We start from the raw sequence: 15,249 nt of genomic DNA, 5'->3' as shown, positions 1-15,249 counted from the left end.
ATGCCTTTTATTTTATTATCTATTTTGAAAGAAATTATTGAATTAAAAACAAAGAATAATAATATATTATTTTCAAAACATTAGTTAGCTTCACAAGCCAATTCTAAAACGTTGGTGGGCCAGAATCAGCTTGCAGACCTTAGATTGAAGACTCGTGACTTAGGGAAAATATTAAGGATTTATAAATGTTATGAAATAACATGGAAATCAAGTGATTAAGTGATAATTAGAACTGTATACTCCAGTATTGATAATGACAATCTTTCATATCGTATGAACTAAAAATACTATACAAATTGGAGAACAGAATACATAAGAATACATATAATTTTTATAAGCCAACACTGTCATGAAACAATCCTATGCACAAATAATTTCAGCACAGTCTTACATCACTATAGTAATTATTAACAGTATACTTTTCAATTTAGGTTCATGGGCACTAAAAAAATTGGACTTAGACATACAACTTAAAATGTAACACTTATTGTATGAAAAACAAAAAGTAATAGTAAATTATATTATGTTATTTATACTTAAAAATAATTATTACATTATACAAATAGAATTCATTCAATGTAAAAATAAATAATAATATAATGATACTTATTCAAACAAATTATAATTTATTTGAATGATACTTATCAGTTATCATACATAGTTAGATAATTAAAACTATTAAAATATAATGAAAAGTAATTAAATAATTGACAAATGTATTTAGGCAAATAAATCAATTTTATTATCATCAATTTTTTTTATTATATACTATACATTGTTATACCTTATGGCAATAAATCTCATTAATAATACTTCATTTATACAAATATAACAAATATAAATAAATCAATAATACAAAATCAACAAATATTATTGAATTTTATACTTGAATGAAAGCATACACTAAAATAACAATAGTGAAATATAAATATCACAGATGAACTAAGTATGCTGAGCTCTAGAACTAGAGCATTTGCAATGGCCTTAAAAATTGTTATAACATTCTTATGGCTATGTTTCTCCTTCATTCGGATCAAACATTAATGCAGTCACAGCAAACATTATAAATACAACACCACCCACAATAGTTACTATTAAAAAAACAAATACATAATTTATTAAAGTATGTTCTTATTTATTTTTCATCTTAAATAACTTACCAGTTCGAACAGATATTTTTTGAGCAATGAAACGACCACCAATAACAGCTAGTCCTGTACATAAAGAATGTCCCAAGATTCCCCCAAGTGCAACACCATAAGCATCCTGAAAATAATTTAGCAATTAAAAATAAAAATAAAAATTTGATTTTAATATTGTATACTTCTCTAGCTGCTAAAATAATAGTTGCTAATTGACTACGGTCACCCCATTCTGCAAGGAATGTCATTGTAAAAGCTTGAATCAGAGTTTTTGACACAATCAACAAACTCTTACTGCCAAATCGCAATCGACATCTTTTTGGAGCCTGTTGTTCTATGTCTGCATCCTGTATCAGAGTTAATGTTAGTAAAAAACATACAATTTATTTAGTTTTATAATTATGAATGTAATAATTTTAGATTACATTATATTTCACTTGAGTACTTTAGAGAAATTGCGATTAGGTAATAATTATAACTAAAGTTAAATGATTAAGTGAAATATAAATTATACCTAATTAAAAAGCCATTGAAAATCTAAGAGCGGTTATTTTGCTGGGGAAATATTTCATGCTGCAATGATTTTAAAACAAAACAAAATATACCTACATTTTTAATTATTTCGTTTTGTTTACTACATTGTAAATTATATAACATCATTTATGAGATCTGGCAGCTTTTGTAATTATATTTTACTGTATTGTAGATATTTTATTCAATAATTCTTACCTTTAAGTCAGTACTATTGTCAACAGTCACATTGATAGTTTCAACCACGGATGGCATAACCGAAGGCGATTTATCGTCTTTCTCAGTGACTGGAGACGCATCTTTATTATTCCTCTTGTTCTTTAGGTATTTAATAATTTATTCCCAAATAATAAATAGCCCAAAGAAGTGTAGAAGGATAATGTTAAGAAATGACAAAATGAAAAAAAAAAAAATTAATTAACTTAAAATATTAATTAATAATTTGAAGACTACAGCAAATAATAAATACAATTTAAAATTAATATATTTAATACTATAATTTTTAATTATTGTCAATCAATGTACATATTTTTTTGATTCTGAATAGAGCAAGGCAATTTATAGTATTCCAATAACACATTTCTAAAATTTACCAGTATTTCAAAATGAAATAGGAAAAACTTAAATACAATTTTGTTAAACATTTTTTGTTAAGCCAAGCTCAGCTCAGAATCGATTTATAAATATGATAATGGTAACACATGTATATTATAAATTTATAATTCAAATAGTTGAAAAAAATAATTAAAATACCCAATATTGGAACCACAAACCAAATATTTATATTTATTTACCCAATATGGTAACAAAATTAGTTAATTTGAATCAAATACAGATAATAATTAATACAAACATTTAGGTCATACATAAATAATTATAGTTATGATTTTAAAATTAGACACAGCTACGCCATTAATGAAAATGACCATCAATTATGTTATATACTTTATAAGAGCTAACACTCAGTACCTTATCTTCTTTGTCAAGCTATTGGAGATAATAATAGACACATTATAAATCTTGTTATGAATGTTGTAACAATTCACAGTTTTACACTTAATGAGCTATTATGCTACAGTAGAAAATAATTTCTAAGGGGATTACAAACATACAATTTTAAGATAAATAGGCTTATTTTCATACAATCAGTCTTTAAATGAGGTGATAAACCATTACTATAATGAAAATTAATTTAAATTCTTTATCTTGTTTTATTGAGAATAGTATTTTAACTTTTTAATGAAAATAAGCTCTATAATAATTAATAACATATCTATCAGCTATCTTCTAAAATTATTTTCATATCAATTAAATGATATCGCTCTTCGAATGCAAATAGATACTATTATTTAAAACACGACAAAAAATATAAATAAAGTTTTATTTTGTGTCGTAACCATGTTAAAGAGAAATATATGTTAGTATACACATTATAACATATTAGGCATAATATATACTTTTTCAATGATAATTTCTATAAATTTGTATGAAATGTTTTTTTTTAATAATTGTTTGTACGGCCAGCTATGTATTCTATTCAATATATTTAGCTCAGTTAATATTTTAAGTTTGACTTGCTTGCTTTATACAACGTGCGAGTATATTATATGAGTATAAAGCGTGGAATGATAAAATTCCAATACGAAGCTTTCATATACAATATCTGTATTCATAATTGCTTAGTTTTTCTGAATACTTTAATTTTAAAGCGAGTAATTTTGAAAATTTACAAATAATTGTATTATCTATCTCACCTAGTCGATGAGAGAACTTACTCAGATATTTTCATCTTTGTATTTATAAGTTTAAAATTTATTTGAAATTAAATTAAATATCTTTATTTTGATACGCCAAACATAATTTTTTTAAAATTTTTTATGTTCTATGATTGTAAGACGAAGACGAAAATCTAATATTTATATCTGTTTAAGGAGTATCTATTCTAATAATAAAACCTAATAAATATTAAGGTTATTTAAGTTACTCTAGGTACACAAATCTAAATACATTAGGTATTTAATCCACTTACTTGTTCATAAAAAATACGATAATTTATAGTTGGCATAATAGGCAAAAACAAATTCATATTATAAGCTACTACGACTCAACAATAAAAAAATAATAAACTAAGAACAGATTTTATATTATGTATACAAGCCGCGCAAAAACGCATTAGGGAATTGCACCAAAACATATTTAAAGGTACCAGAAATACCTATATTTTGTAATTTTTCAACATACATAAAGCGCATATTATAATTAAAAATAGAACTGAATTTATCACGAAGTTTAATTCAAAATGATGAATTAAAATTTGTTATCGGTAATCTTTCCCGATAGATAAATTATTCGATATGATGAGTAGAATAGTTACATAGGTGCCCGCAGAAATTTTTCTAGGAGGGGTCAATGTTAGGATTTATTATATAATAAATAGTAATTTATCTTAAAACATTCAATTTAAAACATATTTTTGAAAAGCCAGGGGGGGCAAATGCCCCAGCTTGCCCCCCTTCCGAGCGCCTATGAATAGTTACATCGAGAGGAGGAACAAGGGCATTCATAAGCCCTTTTTAACAATCTAAATTCAACATTAAATATTGAAATTTAAAAGTTTATGCGAAAATGTATACTTAAATAAATAAATAAATCTGAAAAAATATTAGAACGAACCAGAAATTATTCAAATTTTAGCTAAAATAAATACCTATACGTCTTCAGCTGGGCTGTGTAAGATAATTGATAAATGAAAAATTTCAGAGCAAAAGAACGATAACATTTAAAAACGAATAACAACGGATGCTGCTAATTTTAATACTTGTTATGGCCTATGGGACTAAAACAAAATAAATCTTATACATTTACGATTATATTAATTACCTATAATCCAACAAACCTTTTAATCGAAATGGTGGAAAACGAAAACAAATTGATTATTCTTTAACTTTATTTAATTATCTCCATTTTACATATTACATATTATTTATTATTTAAATAACAGTGTCGTAAGCAATCTACCATATTTTTTTTATAAAGCACTATAGCACATTGATGTTGTAAACACTACTTTTTAAAATTTTATCAAATTTTCTACCGTTTTGTTTATGAAATGTGAGTTTCATGAGCGACGCCCATTATAGTATTTAAAATTATTATAAATATTATTTTCTGAGCGGTGCTCAGACCAATAAATGTATTAGTTTTACAATATGGGGTTTTGATTTTTATGTCTTATCATATTAGTCATCTTTAGGAGCAATAAAAATGTTGAGCGGTGGTAAACTTTCCCGATTTTAGAAATAGTAATCTTTCCCGGGTCAATATTATGTTTAGCTGTAGTAAATGTATAATCTCTCCCGGGTTAAAATTGTTCAAAATTCAAAGTTGCAATAAACTAAAAAAAAACAAATAAAACAGTCATACAAAAAATAAAGAAAAAGTATAACTCAAAAAATATTAGATTATTTTAAGGCAAAAAATAGATACCATAAGTTTTTTTAAAATCTGCGTGTTCCTACTATCAAAAAATTTAATTTAAACATTTTTATATTTTCATACGTATATTTTATATAATAGATTTATTTTATGACTTTTATTAAATTAAATTAGTAGTACTGAAGTGTGAAAACTCGGGAGAGTTTAAGTACATGTTTCTGTCAGGTAGAACAAGAGTAGAGCCGGGCAGGCCCGGATTAACATTATCGTAATTCGTAGGCCCTATGCCCTTAGCCCCTCCAGGGCCATTGTCAAGTATTTAAATTATTAAGAAACCTTCTCATTGGGAGAAAAAGTGTGGAATCTCTAAATTAAGCTTTTAAAAAGAAAAATAGGCATTTCCAGCATAAAAATCAAATCTAAACTTTTATAACTTTTTATATGATAACAGTTTTAGCAAATCCTAAAAACAATTCATTTTACTCCAAAATATACATAGTTAAATTTGCGAAAACTATAAAACAAAGCCACCTTCTATTATACCATTTTGCGTTTCACAATAAAATCATAGCAATAATTTTTTGTAGGCCCTAGGCACAGTGCCTATGCGCTAATACGGCCCTGGACCCGGGAGAGTTTACAATCGCCCAAAATGTTTCGTTTTCTTAGTTTTAAGATGGTTAAAAATATTTACATTAAGTACATTTCATTTTTCAAAATGAACATGGTTTATACGCATGGAATAATTTTCAAAATATTTTAACTCTTTTTTGAGCTATTTATAGACATTTAAATGTTGTTTAATCAGTGAATATCGATAAATTGTTAAAAAAATGTTACTTCATCAAAAAGCTTAAAATTTAATACAAAGTTCTTCATAACTAAATAATAATATATAATACTAAAACCAAGTAATTTAAAAATGTATTAACATAATTTTTATTATAGACATTTATTATCGTGATATTTAAACGAAGAATAACAATTTAAGATTCTATTTTTTGTAGTTTAAAATTATTATAATTAAAGGCTTAATACTTTTACGTATATAATTATATTATTTTACACACTACTTATGACATTTAAAAATTACAATATTTTCGATAAAAATTCGTTCTAACTATACCAGATTAAAAATAAAATTAATTACTTTATATATGTATATAATAAAACTATCTCAGTAATAATATTAATAATATAGACTGTAGGGAATCAAAAGTAAATATCTTCATCTCTCCGCTCAAAATACAAAATGCACTTTTCAGAAAAAAAAACAAGGAGAAAAAAATTATGAATTTCTTTATGCAAAATCAGTTAAAAATAACGATTTTATTTTTTTTTGATATAATTTAAAAATATAATTTGTATGTACTCATTACTTTTGATGTGTGTGTATTATTACATTATGTGCGTGCAAGTTATGCGTTTGATACTTGATTCACACACTTTAGAGTTATGATAAATTACAAGACTCGAAAGTTGAAAGTACACATTTTTCATGTTATGTATTACAAACTCTTTAAAAACGGACAAAATAATAATCCCTTACGCTCTACGGCCCTATAGTTTTATTAAATTTAGTGTCCTAAAACTAAAATTATTTAAATTATATTATATAATATTACTTAATTAAAAGAACTATTTTTAGATTTATTTAAAAACCAAACATATTCTGTTCCTTTAATATTGACTTTTGATGGCTAAGGATATGTTAGATTAGATACCCAAATCTAAACTATTCAAATGAAACACAGATAATTGGTAATCTTTTTGTTGAAGAAAATATTAGTTTATAATCAGACGCTAAAAGAATAAGTAGGTAGTATAAATAGCCAAAACATATGAATAATATTCGATTAAATATATACACGTAAGTCATTGTATAAGAACCTATATAACTGTATGTCCAAGTATATCCATGTATAAATTGTATTTAAATTAATTTAAATGTATGTATCAGATATTTCATAATTAGAAAATACAAAAAAAAAAATAAATAAATAAAGGCAAAAGAAAAAATATGAAGCATTAACGGCAAACTACAGATATATTATGTATACTATAGACTATATACTAGATGCCCGACTCAACGCCCATACATGAAGCCAACTGTCAAAATGTAAGTTCTGCAATGTTTACAAGCTGATGTTATCAATCTTAGTAATAACCAACAAAATTATAATAATTGATTGTGGAAAGTTTAAAAATTTAAAAACTTCAAACTGGAAACATAACTAGTGGCGTTACGACAAGATAGCACAAGATGGCACAGATGTCAAGATCCTGGACTTAGGCCCTCGACTTTTATAAATACAATTTGTACAAACAAAAACTTTAATTTTGTTTTAAAATTCATGTTATACTATTATACACTAAAAAAAAAAAAAAAAATGGAAAACGTATCATATTTCATGTAAGAATATGAGCTTGGTAGAATTTTTAAATTATTAATTGAAAAAAATGTAGGTACACAACGCAAAATGAATCAAAGAGTTATATTAAACTTTATATTATCAGTATGACTGTACTGTAAGACATAATATTATGTATAATTAAAAATTGCATAAATTAAATATGTTTAAAAATTGAATAATTTTAGTAACATAAATAATTAAATAGATAATGACTACACTTGATACTGCTCTGGGGACTCCAATTTATAGTTATGCTTCTAAGGCTCTAAACATAATCTTATATTTAAATAGTATTTAAATTAAATGTAGACTATTGAGTATACACTAGTGAAGTGCAAACTACATTTTTTAATTTGTAATTACATTATAACAATAGTATTGATAAAATATTATAAACATTTTCCAATCTATTTGATTTCAAAAATCCTTAGGTACAGAGTGGAATATAGAGTTTGGCATCTAGTATAATAATTATAGTATATATTATCTGTGAAGCAAATACATTTAATTTTATAACCATTATTTATTTTTAATTTAACTAGAAATAGCATAAAAATATATAAAAAGTAAGTTAAGCAAAAATAATACAGATGTTTACACAAATAATAAAGATGATCAGCACAGGCTAAAAGCGATAAGAACAATTAGCAGAAATTTACAATACTACAATCTGTATACCAACCTATTTTTTAAATGATTAAATAAATAGAATATAGATACACATTAAAATATTTTTATTTTGAGTTTCACCGCAATTAACCTCTAAAGTACTCAATAATGTAATATAAATTAATATAGTACTTGACACTCTTAGTCTTAACTAATAAGTAAATTAAAGTTGATTAATTGTAATGTATTAGGTTAAAATGCATTGTATAATATTTATGGTGGTAATGATAAAAGAACTATATTCATACTGATGAATAAATTAATTTTTTTACAAAATAAATATAAATGGTAGTACAAAAACAGATTAATTAGACAGGAGAGTTTATTTTTTTTTTTTTTGTTACTAATTAAATTTCATAAATTAACTTGTCAAAGCAAAATCATAAATATAAAAATATTTATGGATAATAAAAAAAGTCAGATGAAAAATAGATTTCAGATACAAATAGATCATACACAAAATAAGGTACTTTAATTGTAAAAAATTATATTAAAATTGTGGTTAATATATAACTTGAATAAAAAATTCAGAGTTAAAAGTTAAAAACTCGCATACTGCTTTGGTACCAAAATACTGGTAGAAGTTCTATTGAATTGATATTTTATAATACCTAATTATATTGTACATTATATTGCACTTATTTTTATACTTATACTAAAATGTATTTTCTGATAATAAATATAAGACCATTGACCAATAACTTTTAAATATTTTAAATTGAATGTATCAATAATAGCAGAAGCAGTTCAAAGAATTACATCTTACCGGGGCAGATAAATTTAAACCACCCACCTACCCTAAAAAAAATTGTTCTTGCTTCGCTATTACAACTAAATTCTTTTAAGTTTCATTTCACCAAACTACTGAGCACTGAACCACTGATCACCCACCAACTCATTCCAAATTTTTTTACTGGGGCTCCGCTCTGGTAGAAGGTGCTTACAAGTCGCCTCTGAATAATTGTATTATTATTTAATATTATCTAACTATAGGTATTCCTGTATATAAACTACAGGAGTAGTATAACAATTTACAATTTTATTACCAAATAAGTTACTATAGATCTAATTTTATAAAAAAGTGTTATTGATAGTTATTATTTTTACATTTATTTGCGGATAGATTGATCTTTATCTAGATATTTGATATAATTTTTAATTTTTTCTGTAGAAAAACTATTTGATTGTAACCATATAATTTGATGATATACAATTTTCAAATATCACTATTTTTGTGTTATATAAACCAAATTAAAACAATTTTCTTATTTTTTAATCTATAATATTATAATTATTATACTAGGAAATCTGGTAATAAATACAATTTCCTATAACTTATTTTTAAATTATTATGTTCTGGAAAAAAATAGTACAATAAATAAGTGTTCTACTAAAGTTTGGGTATTTTTGTTCAACATTTACTGATAAATATCTTGGTAAATTTTTATATAAAACTTACATAAATAATCATTTTTGAATTATTCATAGTACATGAAACAAAATTAAATTTATTCAGTTTGATCAGGTAACCGTACAAATGCTAATAATTGTCAATTTTTAATTACAATTATAAGTAAAAACCTGTGATTAAGATAAAGCTTTCAAAGAAAATTCAGGGGTCATAAGAAAGCTGCGATTAGTCTGTTGATCCAGATCTGCAAAAGTTCTTTTTATTTGAAGTAGTGTAAATTGTTTTTGCATTGCAAATTATGGTATCATTTTGTCACAGTTCAGATATTTATAAGTAAAATCTGATTTCATTGTATTAATAGATATTTTCTATTATAAAAGGTAGGTGGTAATTATTAATTTAATTTTCTAAACTGCGACAACACATTCTATTTTTTTTTTACTTGTCAACTGCTTCTATGCTTTTATAAGAACAGCTTGTGTTGAAGAAGAAAGATAAAATTAATAAATAAGACAAATTAAATATACATAAGTGTTTCTAAGAAACCCAAAGAACTTTATTGTTATATAGGTACTACAAACCTATTCACACTACTTAACTATATGTGGTATTATAATAGTATCAACTTAATAGTTATATCTATCTAACTTATAAGCTATAAGTTAATAATATTAAAATAATATCATATGTAACTTTATTTAACTTTAAATTAAATTTTACATATCAATATCATTTTTCACTAACAATTAGAACATACATAACACTGGCCATTATACAATATACCTACTGATCCTGATTTAAGAGTATGTAATTTTTTCACAAAAATTATTGCAATCTATTGCATTCATATAAAATATTTTCAAAAATATAGGTTGACAAGACCATCAAACTTCAGAATAGATTTTAGTATACAATAATTTATTGTTTATTTTAAATTCAACACATCCATCACTGTTACCTATTCAATAACAAGGTATACTCAAAACCTACAATAAAGCAGAGCGAGTTCTTAATTTTTCATTTAAGTTTAACAAAATTAATTTAATTTTTTTATTGTGTGTATGATATAACCAATTTAACTTTAGAGTATATAATATTTAATAGAGCTATAATATATAAATTATTGGTTAAAAATTAAGTTACCAAGCATTACATTTTATATAGCACCACTTTCATTAACACATACTAAATTTAAAATAACATACACAAAAAATAAAGTTGTTTGCCAAATTAAAGCTTTCTGCTTATTTATAGATAAAACTTAATTATTACCTCATCATCTTTACGTCGTAAATTTGCTTGTACTTCTTCAAGTTCATCTTGACCTTCATTAGGAGACATTTTGAACCCTTCTCTTAGCATTTTAAGTCCAAACACAGCAAACAAAGCTGTTGATATGTAATATGTGTATGCACGAGGTATAACTGTTGCTGCATATCCAAATAAAACTGCAAAATCAATAAAATATAATTTCCATTACTAGAGTATCTAATCTAAAATATTAAAAAAAAAATTATATTATACAGGGTACTGGATACTATTCACCAAGCATGGTCACCTTCTTTTATCTTTAATTGTGTGTTTGTTTAAATATTAAGTTTTGGAATTTAAATATTAATTTTTAAATAGGTATACTATTAATAAAATAAGTGTTCTATGACGATAAAAAAATATTTGTTTTTAAAATAAAAACCACTCTTTTTCGCAGTAAATTGTAAAAAAATACAAATATTAATCAACATTTAGAGGAGTAGTTTTTTAGTTATTAAACTTATATTAGAAGATACAATATTTAAGGATCGTCCATAACACTAGGTTTATAAGATATATGGGAGTTATAATGATTTGAAAATGACAATAATATTAATGTATTTAATTATGATTAAAATAATTATACTTACCTAATACCTACCATTGATTTTAATTTTGATACCAATTATAATTTCTAAAATTGTCGAGTATAATAATAATAAAGTAGAACATAAAATGTTCTATGAAAATAAGAATGGCAACATTTCCTATCTATTTTATATTTTTTATAAAATCATTCATTGAAATTATAGTTCAGAATATTAAGATTTTAAATGCATCTAAATTTTTAAAAATTCAAATAGGTTACTTACCTAACACCTAACCTAACCTAAGAATTATTCTCATTATAAAAACAGAAAAATAAATTATTATAAGAATATTATCCTTATATAAGTACACTTAGGTAATTCCAAAATTCTAAATAAATTTAAATAAATGTATCTTTTAAGGATTGAGTGAGCTTAGTGAATCACCCTATCCTAATACAACGTACAATTATTACATAAACAGTTTCATTTTTAAATACTATGTGTCATAAAAAAACAAAGCCAAACAAACAATTGAATATGTCAAAACTATTAATGTTAGCATTTCAACATACCTACAAACAAAGAGTAAAAGCATTGAATTTATATTAGTTTATCGATATACGTTCAATGGTAATAGGTAGATATAGCACCTACTTATTTGTTAAATGCAGTGGCGTAGCCAAGGGAGGGGGCTAAAGGGGCTATAGCCTCCTATATTGACTGTATTTTTTAAATTGTTTTGAAATATTTAAATTTAAATATGGAAATTTTCTAAATATATTTCTTGTTATTAGTTTTATAATAGAATATTTGAGTTAAAAAAAGTATTATTAATTTTTTTGTTGTTTTTGATTTTTAATCATTCAAGTTAAAAGTGTTTAGCCCTGGCTACGCCTCTGGTTGAATGTTTGTATTCACAGCGTCGTACACCATATAACAGTTAGGTTTATAGATAATAATACATTTTTAATAGTTATGTTATGAATGTTATTATATCCTTTCATTATTAAATAACAGACATTTTAACAATTGCTACTAAATATACCTAATATAGGTAGTTTTATAAAAATTGAAATTAACTAGGCAATAAAAAAAAAATAGACAAGGTATCTACTTTTAAATAAACATATTTTAAGACAAATAATTTCATAAAAAGTACCTACCTGTAATTTTTTCATCGGTTCAAGAAAAACTATAAAAATGAACATTAAATTACTTAATAGTGTATTTTAATACCTAAAAGACTAGTAGATACCTAATTTATGGGTTTATTTTTTTTAAAATGAAAACCACTAATAGGTAAATATTACCCACCTATAACTAGAATTATTTAAAATCTTGTGAATATAAAAATCTTTATTCTGAACAGCTAGTTAACACCAAATTTTAAAACAAATAACAGTGGCCCAACTTGGAAGATACTATAAATGTATTTAATTTTATTTATCTTACTTTCTACCTCGCATTCTACTCATATCACATTGACAAAAATTACATATTTTTCACATTATTATTAATTACATATTATTTATACATATATAAATACCTATATATGTATTACATCATATTCATTTAAAAGTATAAAATCATTAAGTATTTTACGAGTTATGGCGGAAAATACATTTTATAGAAGTTAGAAGTCCAGGTCTATTAAACTAAATTTATTTTATTATTAAGTCGAGAGTATTAGGTACACTTAGATAAATTACTATAACAAGTTCAATCTTGCATCAAAACAAAAAATACCGCGACTTAGTACTAAATAAAACAAAATTCTATTGGGAACATACTATTTAGTTTCTTATTATTAAAAACTTAATTAAGATTTTAAAAAAATTCTTGTGATTGCTCAAGAATATATTAAAAAAATAATGAAGCAATTTAAAAACTAAGTATAAAAGTCTAATGCTAATTATACTACCTAGTATTGAGCAATAACATATAATGATAAATAGGTAACTAAATACCAAACAAGTAATATAGGTAATGCTAGGGCTATAAAATGAGCCTGTGTAAATAAATCAATTTTATTTTTTCATATTGTATAACAGCTAATGAAGTAGGTACTTAGAATTAGTTTAAGATATAAAATGTAGGTATTACCTGATAAGACAGTCATAAGTGCGAGAGCAGATATGGCACCAGTGAACACAGTAATTCTTGAATGTCGCATAGCCATTATAGCAGCAATAAAAAATGTCTTGTCGCCCAATTCTGAAACAATTATCACAGAAAGTGATGCGACGAAGGCATGTACCAATCCCAAAGAAACGGTAGGTGTATTTTTTGTTGTCTGCTCAGAAGTCAGGGTATCGCTAATATCTGGTACCATTGTAGGCAATACATCATCACTCTCATCCACTGGAAGTGAATTGGTTGTGGCCGTGGCTATTAGGACCACAAACAGCACACCGACTTTTGTAAACATTGTTTTTGGTATGAAACTTTACCAGCACAGTCTTTAAGTTACAACAATGAATATACCCGAATGCTGATCACAAGCATATACGTTTACGTTGACGACGCACCAATATCACATAGTTAAAATAAAATAGGTGTAGGTACCATTCGAGTTTTGGAAAATATGAGTGAAAAAACTGACTTAAAACCAATGATACAAAACAGAATAATATATTATATAATATTATGTAGGTACTTAGTAATTACAATTAAAACAACAATAGTAATTGGTATTACGATTTATGGTGATAAGTTAACTGAAGTTATAATTCGTAAAAGAAAAAAAAATTATGTTCTTAAAACTATACACACGTCCAGCAATTGACGCGCCATCACCGCAATTAACGAACGTTCGGCATTCGGTAGGCCCGTCGGACGGGCGGTTAAGGGTTACGTAAAGTGTTAACAGCGATAGAGTCAAGAGCGGCATGCGTTAGAGCAGTCCGACAACGACGACGATTGGCGTTGGCCGTCGGTGTGAGAACTGAGAGCGCGCGTGTGCACACTGCACTGTGCCGGTGCGTAGCGTAGTTCGGTTTGGGACGTTAGGCTTTCACGTGAACGGCACACCATTTACTAACCAGTAACCACTACGTCTGTTACTCACTTACTCTGTTCAATATTGTGAACTGATCAGTGATTTACACGGTAGGTCGCTCAGACGTTATCGTACTCGTGCGGGTGCGGTGCGGGTAATATTATAATATTGGCATTCCGAAATCCGAGCAGTGTGGGTAAGAACTAAGAAGAAAGCGACGGTCGCCGCCCGTGCTCTCGGTCTAATATTGTATAATATTAACACTATAATTTTTAATGCGTTGTTATGTTATCGACGTTAACTTAACTGTATCACCTTGTCGTATAATATTTGTAATTGTAACATAGTTTTGTGTAATATTTATTGTTAACACGTTTTTGTATTCTGTCCCGTGGTTTTTTAAACGTGTCACTACAATGGTTTATTTATTTTGTATGTTATTTGGCATTGATATTTGCATAACTATTGTGTAATTATTTAAGTACATCACAAAAGTGCAATATTATACGTCAAGTTATTGTGTACCTAAATAGTAAATATAAATATAATGGCTATCAATTGTCAACGATTCTTGGTAGCCGGCAATTATTGCCTATCGGGCCAGTGACTGACGTCTATCGAGTATCAGTGATACATTGTCACATGACACATACTCACGTTGATACGCGTTATACTGGTACTCGACGGGAACTTTTAACTTGCTGAACGAGAACACTTGAGTGTTCGACAGTCAAAATCTATCCTGGCCGAGGATTTAAGAAAGAATGAGAACGTTTAAATAGACGTGCTTCATGAAACTCGAAAAGAA

General features: G+C 25.8%; 1 protein-coding gene across 2 annotated transcripts; it reads right to left on the bottom strand.

The window, feature by feature from the left end:
• Positions 1–309: 309 nt before the first annotated feature.
• On the bottom strand, positions 310–14,528 carry LOC114129118 (transmembrane protein 165). 2 transcript variants are annotated; one of them, XM_027993751.2, is made up of 6 exons: positions 13,547–14,527; positions 10,875–11,050; positions 1,872–1,991; positions 1,325–1,489; positions 1,161–1,266; positions 310–1,091 (listed from the first exon to the last, which is right to left on the bottom strand). In XM_027993751.2, the coding sequence occupies exons 1-6, from the start codon at positions 13,869–13,871 to the stop codon at positions 1,012–1,014; spliced, it is 972 nt and encodes a 323-aa protein (XP_027849552.1). In that variant the 5' UTR covers positions 13,872–14,527; the 3' UTR covers positions 310–1,011. The 2 variants fall into 2 exon arrangements, with proteins under 2 accessions (XP_027849552.1, XP_027849553.1); XM_027993752.2 differs by lacking the exon at positions 1,872–1,991 and having other exon boundaries at positions 13,547–14,528.
• Between the last annotated feature and the right edge of the window lie 721 nt (positions 14,529–15,249).

The sequence above is a fragment of the Aphis gossypii genome, chromosome 1, assembly GCF_020184175.1.
Source record: "Aphis gossypii isolate Hap1 chromosome 1, ASM2018417v2, whole genome shotgun sequence".
Classification (NCBI taxonomy): domain Eukaryota; kingdom Metazoa; phylum Arthropoda; class Insecta; order Hemiptera; family Aphididae; genus Aphis; species Aphis gossypii.
This window is presented reverse-complemented; position numbering and strand designations above follow the sequence as displayed.